We start from the raw sequence: 17024 nt of genomic DNA on the forward strand, positions 1-17024 counted from the left end.
AGGGGTGAAAGAGCCACATGTGGCTCCAGAGCCCCAGGTTGCTGACCCCTGTCCTAAGAGATCAGCCATGAAGTAGGCACAGCAGGGCATCTCTCTTTGGCAGGTACTGGGGCAGACACAGCCAACAAGAGTCCCAGCAATCTTCTTCCTTTGAATTGGGAAAATCGGGTGCTTCCCATGAGCTTTAAGGCAAAAAGAGAGCAGATGGTTTGTACACTCCGAGGTGCTCCAGATCATTTCAAAGCCTATATCGAAAGGAAGTGCTTAACAAGAGAACCAGTGAAAAACTATGCCTATTCAAGCCACTTTGATTAGATTTCTAATACCATCAGGTATCAGTAAACTGAGGCAGGAGATAATCAGGTTTGGTGCCTGAGAAGATGCTACCGCCTTACTGGGATGCAGCAGTCGCACAAATAAATGTTCTTATAATTTTCTTTTATGCCCCTTCGATCATTAAACTTTAAGCGGCTTTGGCAATTAGATGTCCTTTATTGCTGCATCATTATCAGGCCAGGCCTGTTTGAGACAAAAGTACTTTAATATCTTAGTCCATTCTGTTTAATCAAGGTAGGGATAAATACCTGTGGCTATTTGAAACTGGGCAGCTATAGAACACATATTTGGAACTGAAACACATTTTGGAGATGGACTATGAAAATAGTCCACAGTTAGAGAAATGTGACATTATTCAGGGTGCCCTCTTTTGATCCACCTAATCCCAGTTCAGCCATGCCACTTGCCTCGGCATATCACTTGTTGCAACCTAGAACACACTTGCTGCAATCTTGATGCAACTGCTACCATCACCCTGATACGCTGAGAAGAGGAAATGATTAATACGAAGAAAGCAGAGAAAGAAATTAGGAAATAACAGTATTCTTTTTGCAACCCCCTAACATCTTTATTCACCTCCTAGTTTCTGTTAACTATTTGAATTTATATATGAAATTTAGATTTCCTGGCTGAGAATGCCAAAGTAAGATAGGTTAAACTTCTTCCTCTGAGGTCTAAGAGCTGAAAGTTTGGGAATACAATTCCCAGGGTCTCTGTTCTGTCCTGCCACCAACTTCTATCTAGACTCAAAAGGTTTCAGTAGAAGCTGAACAATTGCAAACACCAGTTATAGAAGAAAAAACAGAGTTGATCTCCTTTCTTCCCTCTGCCTTGTCTTGATTTTAGAGTTTTTTACAACACAGGTTTAGATTGCTCACTGCTCATTGCTGATTCTCGGGCCTTTCAAATTTTATTAAGAAACATTTTTGCCAGTGTATTTATCAGCATAAATGGTAAACACATTTTTCTACTATTGTTTTCCTATAAAAAGATACCATATCTTCTAGTACGAAAGAGGCATAAATTCTGGTCTTTCTGACCCAGCAGTTGTTTATTCACGGCTGGACAATCACTTTGGTTCAGTTGTTTGGTGTTGTAAGGGAAGCATGTGTAGCTACTAGACCTGGGTTGCAGATAGCTAGATAGCAGTGAAGACAATTTTTGGCATCTTTTCACTGCCTTCTAATGGTCATCCTAGATTTTGCAGCCTAGATCTAAAGTCCTTTTTCTATGGTAACTATGATTATCTCAAAACCCATGAAGGCTGCTCTAGCAATAGCAATAGCAGTAGCACTTAAACTTATATACCACTTCACAGTGCTTTACAGCCCTTTCTAAGTGGTTTACAGAGTGAGCATATTTCCCCCAATAATCTGGCTTCTCATTTTACCCACCTCGGAAGGATGGCAGGCTGAGTCAACCTTGAGCCGGTGAGAATTGAACTGCTTAATTGCAGGCAGCCTGCCAGCAGCAGATGTAGTCTGCAATATTTCATTCAAACCACTGTGCCACCCTGGTTCAGCCTTTATGTGATTAGCATTTTGTTATCCTCCAGCAGTTTCTTTTTTCAGTTAAATTGTGTGCAAAGCTTTTTTTTCCCTATGCATCAGTTTTCACCAAAAGGAATTTTGTTTTTATAATCTGTATGGGCTCTCTGTACGGGATCTCACCAACTTGCAAAGGCAAAGTTACATTAAGAGGTGGACTGCTTCCTATTTAACATCCCCACACAGGTAAATGATACACATTGTATACGTAGCAATGAGAAAGACAGAAGGACAAAATTATTAAAACCAAAGAAGGCAAGTAGAATGCATTTGGACAAGCATACCAAAATCCAGTGCTATTTTACTGAAGGAGCAGAGTATAAAAAAGCCACTCAAAACAAACTTCTGTTATTGTAGAAGCAGAATATACATTTCTATACAACAATCTGTATCCAAACTTTTTAACACTGGAATATCTCCGAATCTTAAACTTGAACAAGGCGAGCAGTTTTGCTCACAGGCTTAATGCAATGGTGGGTTGTGTTGAAGAAAGCTGAGTGAAATCTACAATACTAAAATACAACATAGCAATATAATACACTCAAATATCATACCAGTTTTTAATGCTGCCAGCGCATTGACTAAAAGAAATATATGAATCCCCTTCCCTTTTACAAACCACGTCCTTCATTAAAAATGCCTTCATAATTTTAAGATCAGTGTACCAACAAAAGTAATTCAATGCAGAACCCTTCGTTTTTCATTAATCGTATCCATTACAAACTTCAGCAGCATAATAAAACAAAACCAGAGCCATATACATATACATATATATATATATGTCTACAGCAACATATGCATGAGTGTGTATGTATTTCACTGCATAAAAAATCTGCAGCTGTGAGTTTCAGTAGATCTTTGTATTTTTTTAGTCAAAAGAAATAGAGCAAATATGATTATTCTAACTACAGGAGTTCTTCAGGCTTTTGAAAACTATTTGCACAAGAATATAAACCACAGAACAAACAGGAATGATAATGAACCTGAGTAAACTCTATTCAAATAGAGGCAATCATTCATTCAATAAATCAAATATTGCACTTTTAAATAAATCTTCATCACAGAAAAGAACACAAAAATACAACCAGGACAGGAGGGGTACCCACCCCGCCAATGCCACACGCCATTACAACAATTGTATGCAAACCACAGTTAAAGCTACATAGCTTTTCTTCTCCCTTAAGAATGCCACTTGTGGTCAGTCCTCAAGATCAACTGAAGTGACAGCTTTCAAGTGATAATCTTATTAACTTAGATAAACCGTTCGCTCTGAAATGGGCACAGAAAATGACCAATGTTGTTTTATTTTGCATGTGGTGAACCAATCATTACTATTCTTCTGTAAGTATCTGGAAACCTGAGAATGCATGGAGGGTGTATGTGCGATAAAGCTCGATTTAATGGGAAATCACACGTGAGTTTATTGCTACAGTATTCAGTTTGCAACACAATAACAAGTTAGCTAGTTAATTAGATTTAATTTGGGCTCTGATTCAGAAAAAGGCAAATCCAATCCTTGGTTTGACTTTGAGATCTGAATATGAAACTTAATTATGCAAATTTCAATGTCTCCACTGAGTGCAACTGGAAACCAAGTTCTGTTTATGTCTTTTGCCTTTCTAAAGTAACTTCATGAAAATCGAAAGAATGGTAGGTTGTTGGTTTTTTTGCCTTAGGGGCAGCAAGGGAAGGATGCAACTCAAATTTGGCCTCTTTGAGAAGCATAGAAACCTCTGAGGGGCTAACAATACTTTCCCTGTCATTGGAAACTTTTCAAATTCTCCTCTAAATCATGCTAATGAAACCTGAGAGCAAAGGGTCAAATTACAGATCATTTGCAAACATGTCAGGAGATGAAATGGGAGAAGGCTATCTCCCAGAGACCTCCTGTTTATACTTCCACTCGTTTCAACAAGTTATGGTGAAAATTCATCATTTTGTTACTGAATGTAAGCAGTGTAATGGTGAAGAGATGGGGACCAAGTATAAAATCTGAATGTAGACTATCCCCTCCATGATAAAGGAACAAAGCCTCCTAAATTTAAGTCAGGTAGGTAAAAGGGGGTTGTGGTAGGCATATTGAAAAACTACTTTTTAAAATAGAAAAATTGCTGTTACAAGTCTTTTGGAAGATCTGAGCAATATGCCATGATTGAGATACTTGAACTATCATGGTCAAGCAGGAAGCTGTTGATGTGGTATTTTCAAGTCCCATAAGCTCCACTTTTGATATTCCTGCTTTGCATGGAAAGGACTACTATAGGTAGTCCTCGACTTATGACCACAATTGAGCTGAAAATTACAGTCCGAAGTTGCAGCAGGTCATCACCTGACTGGACCTAATTTTATTACTTTTTTTTTTTGCGGCAGTTAAGTGAATGCCACGATCTTTAAGAAAATCTATTTTACCCAATGGTTGTAAGGGAAGGAGTGAAAGAACCTGGGGGCAGAGTCAAAAGAGGAATCAGCCCAGAGTCTCTACATAGCCACAAATGGACTAAATCCAACCCCTCTTGAATTTCATTCCCTCCTACCTAACACCAAGATAGTGCTAACCGTTAGTTGAGTAGCTTCCTATGCATAGGTATGATTAGTAATCAGTTTAACTGGAACTTTATGTGCGGTCTTAATCTTTTCTGCCTGACAATGGGCGTCTTTTGCTGGAAATCAGAAGCAAACACCAGAAACTGACAAAAAATGTTGAAAATCGGGGCAAAAGCAATAAAGGTGAATGTGTTGCCAAGTGTCCAAAATACAGTCATGTGACCGTAGCAGTGGAGGATGGTGGTAGTGATTTATGGCTGATAACTTTGAAATCAAAATTATTAGCTTTTGGAAGGTCAGCGGTAACTTTGAATGGTCACTAAGCATCCAGTCATAAATCCATTACGACCATTTGTTTAATGACTGTGCAAAACAAAGAGAGCACTGAAAAAAGTGACTGTCCTTGCACTTATGACCATTGCGATGCCCCTATGGCCATGATTAAAATTCGGGCACTTGACAACAAATATGTATTTAAAGGGATACAGGCTTACGCAATTGGAATTTGAAAACTTCCCAGGGGACTTCTAATAAGTAAAATCAATAGGAGAACCTGGATGAGGCCAAAATGTCGCAAAATCAGGCAAAACTCAATACTGCATTATTTACCAATAGAAGTTCTGGTTCAATTGTGGTTATTAAGTCAAGAACATCCTGTAAAGCATTGATCACTGGAGAAATGTACTACTTAAAACTCTTACCCTGAAGAACTATGAATTGAAAAAACTTGATAAAACCATTAAATTGATAAGAAATTAAAGTTGCCAATCCATTTACAAAACCTCTCCATCTTTGCATTATTAGTTGCATACCCCTAATAGGTAACCTGAGGTCACAAGTATCAATGGCTACTTGGACATCCCTTATTTTTTTACTTAGAAATTAGCAAATTTTCACAAAGTAAGAGCTTAACTTCCTTTTGTTTCATAAATAACTGCTATTTCTCGATACCATTTTCTTTTGCGGTGTCCATACTATTGTCAAATGTGATCAACAACAGCTATTCATAAGTTTTGCTAAGCATACAAAATATGACAATAGAGGAAATCTCTAATCATTATACATATTGCAGTGAAAAGTATTAAGGACACATAAGACTGAGGTCAAAGAAGAAAATGGTACAGAGAAACAGAACAACCAGGATCTTCAAAGGGCACGGAAAGACTACTTTCATCAAAAGTGGGAAATATTTTCAATGCATGAAAATAAAATTGGATAAATTTTAATTTACCCATATAAGAAAGCCTTGTCCTTCTTATAAAACCAAAATATGATACGATAGTGATTGTGCTCACAAGATCAAGCAAATGAATTCTGCAATAAACCTTCTGCAGACTAAAGTATCATATAAATGAATGGTTGCTATTTCCAGAAGGAAGAAATAAGCATAGGTATTCCAGGTAAAAAAAAATTGAAAATAATCATATTCAAATGTTAGACATCATCTGAGAATTTCAATACAAAAATATAGATCTCTGATTATTTTGTCTTTAGCAAAATAGAAAGGCACAATTACATAATAAAATATCCTATTTATAAAAGGTTTACGTGTTCTCATTTTAAATAAAATGAATTTGAGAAGTCACTGTGGAATTTAAGTGTTAAAGTGACCAATATACATCATTAATTTCTGGAACACGAACAATAGAATCAGTATCCTATGAAGTCTGAACATCAACATGTTTAAAAAATAATTTAAAAGTGTCTGTATTTTTCATTCTTATTATTCAGCCAACATTCATTTCACCAATAATATTTTGTTTTATCAACCCTCAATGCAAAAATTCTCTGCAAAATACAGTATAGATTTTTTTTTCTTTTAACACTATATTGAATCCACAGTTTCCACTGGCAATTTAACACGTGCATCTTCAAAACAGGTGCTGAAGTCTTTGTATATAAAGTCATACAAAAGCAGTGCATATTTTTCCTCTCCTCTGCAAAGGGCCCAAATGGGAAGCAGGTCATTCCTTTGTAGTTATACATGGTAGCCATTTGCCCTCCCAATATATGGTGATGATGGTGTGAAGTTCTCATAGATTGCCATGGCATCTGTGTTCTGATAGATGAGATCCATTTTCTTCTCTTTCTTAGATTTAATAATATCCATAACACAGTGGTTTAGAAAGACATATTGGTCCTAAGAGGGGCAAAAAAACAATGCAATTTTTATCATAGGTTTTAGATGATGCATCCATCAGTTTAAAGAGAAAACTGCACATGTCTAAAACCAATCATGATGAGGGCTGTGTAACATTTTGGACTCAGTCTCCAAAAACTGCTACTTACTTGGAGGCACTATGGAGATTGGATCCAAAGCACTGTATAAACCTAATAATAATGACATACCGGTAGTCCTCGCTTTGTGACTGTTCCAGGTTATCTGTCCAGACCTGGCCCATTTTTGAAGTTCCAATGGCTGCACACATGCCTCTTCACGTGGGTGCTTGCAACCAGCTTGCATTTACAGCCATTTGCAGTGCCCTGCACAGTCACACGACCATGAATTTTGACATTTTACAACCAAATTAAGGCCGTAAAATTGGGTGCTATCATGTGATGGCCCACTTAATGACCACCATGTCTTATAACCCTAATTCTCAGCTGTTACCCTTAGAAGTCGAGGACTACCTGTATCCCATGCTTGTTCTGCATGCTTAGAATAACAGACTGCCCATACCTCTGTTTGTACCATTAAAGACCGATGCATTCGTAGATCATAAACACTGCCATACACATCAACTGTGTTCTCCATCTCCATCTGTTGTATCAAATGGTCAATTGCAATGAAAGTTCCTGTCCTCCCAACACCAGCGCTGTTAAAAAAAAAACCGGCACAGAGTTGAATACCTTCATCTCACTCTTTTACTATCTTTTTCAAGCATTACATTTACAATCTAATCTAAAAATAGTACCGCCTAACTTTTCTCTCTTCTCCCTAAGGAAAAAAAGAAAGGATACTAATGCCCTAGTTGTCCAGCTGCCCTGTTTATGGGACTAGAATACAATATAATTATAAATATAATGTCCTGTATGTAAACAGAAACATCATCATCGTCTGGATTACATGGATGGGAGATTGTTAGGAATCATATGGCTCCAGGCTAGACTGGGAAATTGGGAAGAAAAAAAACCTTATACTAGAAGGTGGCAGTGGCAAAGCATTTCTGTATTATTATTAAGAAAGCTTCATGATTGAGAGCCTGACCTTAACTCTCCATCTAATTTGTTTTGGACTCCCAAAAAATTCTGCCACTTCAGGGAGCTAACACTATTTCTTAATGACTGAAGACAATCACGAGGGACAGTTTGTTTCACCCCAACTTATCAAAGTGGCACCCCCTCCCACACACTAATGCAGTCTCTCTCTGATACATGCCTAGCATGATAGCACATGCTATCATACTTGGAAATATACACACAGCTCTCCTCTCAGTCCATGCTAACCCATGGAGTCATCCCATGGCAGCAGGACTCTTTACCAGCCAACTGATCATAGCTCAAATTTGGTTTCTTTTAAACCAACTAGTTAAGATGCCATCAAGTCAAAAACTGCAGTTGATTGTTCTATTTCATTAACATGCCCCAATTACAAATACAAAAGTTCCACATGCCCCCTTCTGGCCATGGAGAAGAAAAATGCAGAAATCCAAGGGTCAAAAAATATAATCAATATAAAATAGCTTCTCTTGTTCAGACAAGGTAAAAGCCAAAAGATTGTGTGTACCTTGTGTACTGCGTACCTTGTGTTTATGTGTTAGACTGATAGCATGCATTTCACAAGTGAATTCCAATTGTCACTGTTACTTCCTAGCTCATTGCGTGATTTTATAATTTTAAAAGCAGCTGTTTCCATGAATAGCCTTGCAAGACAGCCACTCATTGTACCCCAAGCACAACTACACAGAATCATACTTAAATGTCAATAAAGGTATTATATTTGCACCTGCAGTGTACTAAGGTTGGAGAAGATGATGGCTTCTGCTTCATGAATTCGTGCACCAAGTGCCTGAAGCTGATGAGGAGGTCAGTGGTTTCTGGAACTCCATGATCAGGCCAGGCAGTGAAGTGAAACTGACGCACAGGATGACTTTCTGGTGAATCACTCTTGTCAAAATACAGAAGAGAAGTTAGAATTCACAAAGAAATTATTTCTGCGGATGCCTCCTGGCAACTTGCTTTATTTATTTTTTTTTAAAAAAAGCTTTATTCAGACAAGCTATCAAAGGAATCGATTGTGACTCCTCTTTACTCTGGATCCTGTGATAGCAAACTCGGGAAATGCACATTGGGAGACAAGAAAAAAGAGGCAGATCCAATCTATCTTGGCACATGTACATTTTTCCTCAACCTAGTGACCCCCCCACCAGCTGTGTTGGAACTCTATTTGCCAGAATTATCAGGCAGCATTGCCGAAAACAAAGCTCACTGGGAATTCTGGGAATAGCGTTTTGCACAATTGGGGGCACCAGGTTGGCAGAAATCAACATAACTGGAAACAAAAAAAAAAAGCAAAAATGAAATTAGATCCAAGGGTAGCTGTAGTAAGAGACAAACTGGCCAGGATAAATACATCAGGAAAACAAACTAAAACACCCACCTACCCTTAAGTTTATGAGGACACATAAGAACCAAATAAATTTCCTGATCTACATTTTCTATTCAACTTTTTTTATTTATTTTTTTGGAAATGCTAAAAGATGGTTAACTGGAATTAAATATAGTTAATGCAGGTGCAGGCAAACAGGCATTTATATATAGCTTTATTATGATCTTTAAGAAAAAGATTTATCCTCTGAATTTGGGGTGTGGAAAAATTTATTTCCCCCCTTTTGAAACCTGTATAGGAGTACTATATTGCTTCTATCTGGAATAAGTTAAAAATAAGAGTAATCTCTGCATTATGGCACAATGAACTGTGGTGGCCCAATGGTTAGAATGCAGTGCTGCAGGCTAATTCTATTGACTGCTGTCTGTCTGCAGTTTGGTAATTTGATTCTCACCAGACTCAAGGTTGACTCAGCCTTCCATCTTTCCGAGGTGGATAAAATGAGGACCCAAACTTCCGGGGGGGAGGGCAATATGCTGACTGTGTAAACTGCTTAGAGAGAGCTATAAAGCACTATAAAGCGGTATATTAGTCTAAGTGCTATTGCCATTGTATTTACTCTTAATAAAAACTGGTAGCTAAAATACAAGAAATTGATATTGGAATAAATTTATGGGCAGACCACAATCCAATAATAATGACATGGAATGGAAAAAAAGAAAAAGAAAAATGAGATGGACATTCTATCAAAAATTACTAAATGAAAAAAAATTCCAACAATATATGGAAAAGGAATTGACTTTCTTTTTTAAAGAGAATAAGAAAGAAGATACATCTTTACAAAACATGTGGAATACCAGTAAAGCATACATTAGAGGATTGGCAATGACATATTTAGGAAAATGAAATAAACAAAACAGGCAAATGCAAAAGAACTTAGAGGAAGAATATAAGAGATTAGAGATGGAATTGGCTCTTCGGCTTTGAAACAGAGATGAGCACCGCCCCCTAGAGTCGGGAATGACTAGCACATATATGCGAGGGAAACCTTTACCTTTACCTAATGCCACCCACTCCTGACTCTTCTAAGAAGCCCAGAAAGAGATTGTGCCTCACAATACTGAAAGCAGCCCAGCTGTCTAATAAGACAAGAATGGTTGCGATTCCACTTTCCATGCTTTGCCACAAGTCATCTACGCAGTTTCTGTCTCCAGGGTCCAAACCCTGATTGCCAAAACCCAGATAATTTCCTTCTATCAAGAGAAAGCTCTGTAATATATGATCATAACTCACTTGCTGTACGGAGAAATCTCTTATTGTCCACTCGGGTAGGAAAATTTCTGAAGTCATGGCCACCATTATATCCCCATAGTTCTTGGACTGTTTGTTTGGCCAATACTCTTCACATTTTGTCTAAAAATATAAATGACCCATAGGTTATACTGTAAAATAATTTTATTGTCAAATCCTTTCTTGGACTGGAGATACCACAGCTGCAAGATACTATAATAAATCAACTTCCCATAACATTGTGCCAGACAGACATTATGTAATGACAATTTTTACAGAATTCTTAGCCAACACAGTTAGAGAACTGAAGAAACCATGAAAATCAGCTTTGCTCTTTCTTTTTTCTTATGTTCAATCATGTTCAATTCTTGAAGACTGCCTGGAGAACTCCCTGCAGTTTTCTTGACAAGATTTTTCAGAAGTGGTTTGTCCTTGACTGCTTCCTACCCACTGAGAGAAAGTGACAAGTTCAAGGTCACTCAATTGACTTTCTGCCTAATTTGGGACTAGAATTCACAGACTCCCATTACTGGGCTGATGCCTTAACCACTGCACCAAACTGGTTCTCGTTTTCTTATACCTTGAAACTAACATGATTCCAATCACCATCTAGGGAACAGTTACAAGAAATCTCCTTGTTCTTGCCACAGAACACTATTTTAATTATCTGCTGCTCTGTGTCAATAGACATGGAGGATCAGCTTCTCCTTAGTAGCAGCATTATAAGAGCTGTGGTGGAGCAGTGGTTAGAATGCAGTACCGCAGGCTACTTCTGCTGCCTGCCGGCTGTCTGCAATTTAGCAGTTCAGATCTCACCAGGTTGACTCAGCCTTCCATCCTTCCGAGGTCAATAAAATGAGGACCCAGATTGTTGGGGGCAATATGCTGACTCTGTAAACCGCTCAAAGAGGGCTGTAAAAGCACTGTGATGCGGTATATAAGTTAAGTGCTATTGCTATTATCTCTAAAAACATAAATTAAATCTAAATGGAAATACGTATCTGTTAATAATTGACTTTTAATTTTTGCCCATGTCAAACTTGACCTCATTCTTCTACCTTTCCTCTAAACTCAATTTGGAATATTTAGTTCTCAATTTAGAATATTCGCGTTCCTTGTATAGTTACCACAGAGTAACTCTTGCATAGTTACCCTGTGGTAAGATGGGCAGCCAATACATTTAATAAATAAATAAACAACTCTCTTTGCCAGCAATACATATTGTATCTGTATTTATTTAGAAACTGGTTTGTGTTGGTAAGGAGCAAGGAACAATAGTTTTAAATAAATTATAATGCCACTCATGTATATGCTAGATAGTTGTGATGTTTTGTAACTGGTCCTAGAAGTTTAAAAAACACTTACCCGGCCTTGTTCAACGCATTTAGTCAACATAACAACTGTGTAAATCTTTTTCTCCCAGATCATGCGCCAGAAATCTTGCACAGTGTTAGGCAAAGGACCTTGTGCTGCAATGAACTCTTTCTTGGAGTTATACCCCTGTGATAAAAATACAGTCTCAGTATCATTTTTCAACAAACTCGCCACTCTAAATAATGTGTTTTAAACACACCAGGAAGACTTACTGGCATATAATTTGCATTAATGTAATCATCAGTTGGATTATTTTGAATGGAAAGTTTAACACGAGAAATATCATCTGCAAGAAGAAAAAAAAGGATATGTCAGCTCTTGCTTTTTATATGTAATCTAGAAAAATTCATTAAATAAATAAAATGCATTTATTATGAAAAGTCATATGCAAAGTGAAAAAATATAGGAAGTGAGGCGACGAGTAAGTTTAATTATGTGAGGTCCTTGGTGCTCTGTGAGCTGGGTGGTTTTCTTGCAGACATTGCATTACCAAACTATGTAACATTATCAGTAAAATTTAATTATTCAAGTCAAGTATTAAAACTTAAGGAAGTGCTAATAAATTAGCATTTCATTAATATGCTTCAAACAATCATATCCCAGTAATTTCATTAAAGAAAGGAGCTAAAGAAACTTTCAATTTTCAAATGCAATTTTCAAAATGGTCAATGTATAGCTTTTTATCTGGTACACATAAGAATTTGATGCAGCTCAGTAGAGAAGCATGGTTACTGAGAGAGCTTTTGAGCACTAAATACCTATTTTCCACTTTATTCATTTTTTTTTTTTTGAATGACTTAGATCAGGAGTGTCAAACTCAAGGCCTGCGGGCCGGATCCGACTTGCGGGGTGCTTAGACCTGGCCTGTGGGGCCTCCCTGGAAACAGCAAAGGACTGGCCCGTGGTGCCTCTGCCAGTGAAAACAGAGCTTGAGAGGGCCGCACACGGCCCCCAAGCTCCGTTTCCGCTGGCAGAGGGTTGCAGGAGGATGTCACAGCAAAAAAAGGGCCCCCAAAATATGGAGAATTTAAAATCAAAATCAAAGTTCCATTTTGTATTACAATTAAACAGAAAAGCAGAAAACATAGCAGGAACTGTTTTGGCCAAATGGAAGTTCTGATCACATTTTATAAAGTTACAGCTAAAATATTTTAGGTAATAGTAAGAGTAAATAAAGAAATAGAATGGGGAACTTACAAGGCAAAACATTATTGTATCTATTTTTTCCTTTGTTTTCTGACAATTCAGCAGCAAATTTAGGCTGATTAGCACCAACTGGCCTGAGATCCTACAACAGAGAAAGATATAATTTATTACTTTTTTGTCTCAAAACACAAGAAACAGTTTTTGAATATTTAGCATTGTTGTACTTTAGCAACAGTGGATGCCAGGAAGAGGTAATTATTATTTCTGCTTGTTAATTTGTTTTCACAATTGAGTTTTGGTTCCTTACTGAATGAAATGCACTCAAATATGTAACTCTTGAAAATTGCAAGAATTCACTTAATAATGGAAGTGACCATATACGCAAGGAAAATAATCCTGTGTGAATAAGCATTGTTAAAAAGCATACCTCATACTCTTCAGCAAACCCACAGTTTGAGTCAGCTTTCTGTTTCTTAAAATAAGATTCATAATTTTCAACTTTAAGTAACTTTGATCTGCAAAAAACAAAAACAGCAGCTACTGTTTAGTGTACAGTTTTGTTCAAACCACAAAAAAGTACTGAGTCACTTTGGGACTTAACTCCTTAATTATGCAAAAAATGTCCCTGCATATGAGTCAAGTGTCCATTGAGAAGTGGTGAAACATATCAAGATATGAATGAGAGTCAATAGCAATTTAGAAATTCCAAAAGTCAAAAGCAAAGTGAAGCAAAGAAACACTTGACAAGTGAAGCGTTTAACATGTAAAATAAAACAAAAAATTCACTCAAAAATCATGTATATATCTTGGAAAATAAACAGAAATCAGAATGTATAAGTATTTGGAAAGAAAGGTAGAAACAATAATTCTATTTATTCAGGATAGAAAGATTTACTTACTTTTTAGGTCTGGAAAGGAAAAAAGAAAGAAAAAGAAAAATATAAATTAGTTATTGTCTTTATTAACTGAGCAAAACAATTTTTATATATAATATTTGGGATTCAGCAAAGGTTGTAATGAATTCTCTAAAATAATTCCCTGTTGTGATATTAATGGTTCTAATTAAGTTTTGAAAACAATGCATCAGTTTAAAAATTTATCTTATCCATGTTTAAGCTATGTTAATGCTGTTTCCAATTATTTGTTCCTTTTTTCCCTGCTTCTTATAGACGTTACTTCATTTGGAACTTTAACATTGTTATTATTAAGATAAAACTAGACATGATACCATTTGCAGAATTAGCAACTGCGTGAATTGTTTCCTTAAAGATTAAATGGCTTATTAAAACAAACCTTAATTGTTTGTAAAGCTTTGGAAATGCTATGGAATTTATTTATTTATTTAAATGTATTGGCGGCTGCCCAAATCCAGCAGATTCTTTATATAATCATTCTCTCCCATCTATTTTCAAACCAAGGTCAGAAAAAAAAATTCAAACAGATTTCTGAACACTAGGCAAAGAAAAAAAAATTCAACTCACTCAATTTGAGTAAATGGCACTTCGTTATTTCTACCTTTCCTATAAAAGTGAAGATTGAAAACAAGTTACTTGGGATTTTCATTCCTTAATATTTACATCAAACTAGTTGCGCAGCTTTCATCTATCTAGTTAAGGCATTTACATTATACCATAAATTATGTTTTTCTGTAGGCAACAAATATGTTTTCAGAAATTAGTAAATGGTGGTGTATTCAATTTTCTGTGACAAGACAGTTTTGAGTAACTACCATGTTTCTCCAAAAAGATGACTCATCTTGAAAAGAAGCCCTATCACGTTTTTGAATGCATGCAATCATATTAAGCCCCACCCATAAGATTAGCCCTAATTAAGATCCTGCTCACCCGGGGAGCAGGGGGTAGTTAAAAAGTAGGTAAAAAATAAGCTAGCATGGGGATGGTGGGTGGAGCTGCCCTACTTACCAGGCCTTGCATACCCTGATACCTGTCTCACCTTCTTCTGCGGCTGCTTTTTCTGCGGCCGCTTTCCGCCACTCACACACATCGCCCTGGCCTCTGTTTTGTTTTTAGATGCCTGCCGGAAGGCATCTGCAGCCAATAACAGAGCTCCAGATGCGTGCGAGTGGCGGCAAGTGGCCGCAGAAGAAGTAGGCCAACAGCGGGCTCCTGCAGGGTGGGGCTGTCGGTGCCACCGCTGCAAGGTGAGTCAATAATTAGAACCCTCCAAAAAGAAGGCCTAGCTGTTTTTTCGGGGGTCAAAAGAAAATAAGACCCGGCCTTCTCTTTGGAGAAACACGGTAGCAGTCCTGCCTCACCATTCCAGTATACTTAATACAAGCTTATCACCAAGAAAAAGATCTGTGTAGCATCAGATCTAAAGCAAGAACAAATTAGAAACAAACTGTCTGTGTTTTGAATTACAACTCCCATAATCCATTAATAGCTATGCTGACTGGATGTTTTGGCTGAAGATTTCTAAAAAAAACCCACACAAACAATAATCTAGCTGGGAATGCTGGGAGTCCAGGCTTAATCAATTTGGAGAATCTTGATGGACTCTGCAGTAGAGATGGCCACTATAGGTCGTGGAATTCAAAATAGCTGCATTATGAAGTTGTTTTTATACCTTTTCTTTTTCCAGAAGATGAATCCAACAATTGTAAGAATAACTAACAGAACCAAAATGCTTCCAACAACACCTCCTGTGATGACAGCTGGAAAATAGAAAAGCGATATACAGTTTTCTTCATACTTTTATGCTCCTTTACACCCATCTAATTCTTCAACCTGCTCTTAGTCTCTCTCTCTCTGTGTCTTTTATATCTTCTAATTTTTATCATTCTTTTTAGATCTTCATTTTTCTTCGATGTATATTTTTAGATCCTTTATGCCTCTTTTTAATGATTGTATCCACCCACTTTTGCTGCTCTGATTTTGCTATTATTATTTTTTTGCTTTTATTGCCACAATTTAGTCCTTAATAAAGTCAGCCAGCTAAATTGGATAAGCTTCAAAACTTCAAAACTGAATTGATATAGAGCATGCTGGCTGGGGAAATCTGGAATTCGAACTCCATACATCTTAAACCTGCCAAGCTTCAGAAACCCTGATATAGAATGATGTACTACATCAAAGCAAAATGAATTGCCAATTCACACATCCCTTATATTTGTTACTGCTAACAACAGCAAAGCAGCCCCTGTTCCTGAATCTTAAGAACACCAAGTAAAATTTATAGCGTATGAATTCTCATATATGCTAGCACATGTAAAGCTTCAAAGTAGCATAGAACAAGTCCCATGTATGCATGCAGATTCCTTTAATAGGGAGAATACACCAAGTTAAACTATCTGGATGGAGAAAGCTTGGCTTCAGTAATTCACTGATACGATAGATTCATATTAGATTATTGCAGCTTCATCTGCAGAGAAATGTCTTAGAACAGTGGTCCCCAATCTTTCCAGCTTGGTGGACTGGCCGGGAGGGGGTGGGTGGGAGAGGGGATGGATGATTCTGTATGAGTGATTGGCGCATGCAGCTCAGAAGTGGGTTTCAGCAGGTTCTGACCAGTTCTGGAGAATCGGTAGCGGAAATCTTGAGTAGTTCGGAGAACCGATAAATACCACCTCTGATTGGCCCCGCCCCCAGCTATTTTCTACCTCCCGAGTCCCAGCTGATCCGGGGAAATGGGGATTTTGCAATAACCTTCCCCTGGATTGGGGAGGGAATGGAGATTTTACAGTATCCTTCCCTTGGAGTGGGGTGGGAATAGAGGTTTTACAGTATCCTTCCCCTGCCACGCCCTCCAAGCCATGCCATGCCATGCCATGCCAACCATGCCATGCCCACAGAACCGGCAGTAAAAAATTTTGAAACCCACCACTAGTGCACCACATTTGCGTAAGTGCATAGTGTGCATGCACACTATTTCTAAATATACAATATTGATTTTCTCTCCAACTTTAGTAAGGATTTTAATCTGAAGATTCAAAGGTTTGGTTAGAATAGAGCTGGGTTTGCAAAAAGAATTTGATCCATACCTGGATTCTGAGGTAAGGCAATGGATGGTGAAAGATCTGAAAATGTGACATAACTCTTCTCTGGGTTGACAATGGTCTCATTCAAAAATACAATTCTAGTGAAAGCGGCAACACGTGCCCTAATCAAAGGTAGGGAAGAAAGAAAATAGCTATTAGGCTGAGATATAATCAAGAGTTTTCAGAGATATGTAGATTACTCATTCATCATGTTTTATTCACATGTATTATAAAGTTGCAT

The 17024-nt window shown here is 37.4% G+C and overlaps 1 protein-coding gene across 1 annotated transcript in view; it reads right to left on the bottom strand.

Annotated features, from left to right (window-relative positions):
* Positions 1 to 6203: 6203 nt before the first annotated feature.
* The window catches only part of LOC139327572 (receptor-type tyrosine-protein phosphatase eta-like), a 104978-nt gene continuing 94157 nt past the window's right edge, over positions 6204 to 17024 (bottom strand). Inside the window, exons 12-22 of the mRNA XM_070957430.1 lie at positions 16787 to 16905; positions 15373 to 15460; positions 14268 to 14306; positions 13214 to 13301; positions 12838 to 12928; positions 11853 to 11926; positions 11632 to 11766; positions 10270 to 10389; positions 8374 to 8534; positions 7108 to 7243; positions 6204 to 6567 (exon numbers count right to left, since the gene is read on the bottom strand). Of these exons, the coding sequence (XP_070813531.1) occupies positions 6406 to 6567; positions 7108 to 7243; positions 8374 to 8534; positions 10270 to 10389; positions 11632 to 11766; positions 11853 to 11926; positions 12838 to 12928; positions 13214 to 13301; positions 14268 to 14306; positions 15373 to 15460; positions 16787 to 16905 (1213 nt within the window). The 3' untranslated portion in view covers positions 6204 to 6405. The remainder of the gene's footprint in view (positions 6568 to 7107; positions 7244 to 8373; positions 8535 to 10269; positions 10390 to 11631; positions 11767 to 11852; positions 11927 to 12837; positions 12929 to 13213; positions 13302 to 14267; positions 14307 to 15372; positions 15461 to 16786; positions 16906 to 17024) is intronic.

Source organism: Pituophis catenifer, unplaced genomic scaffold, assembly GCF_029215685.1.
Source record: "Pituophis catenifer annectens isolate HBS135680 unplaced genomic scaffold, rPitCat1.0.hap2 SCAF_1, whole genome shotgun sequence".
Taxonomy (NCBI): domain Eukaryota; kingdom Metazoa; phylum Chordata; class Lepidosauria; order Squamata; family Colubridae; genus Pituophis; species Pituophis catenifer.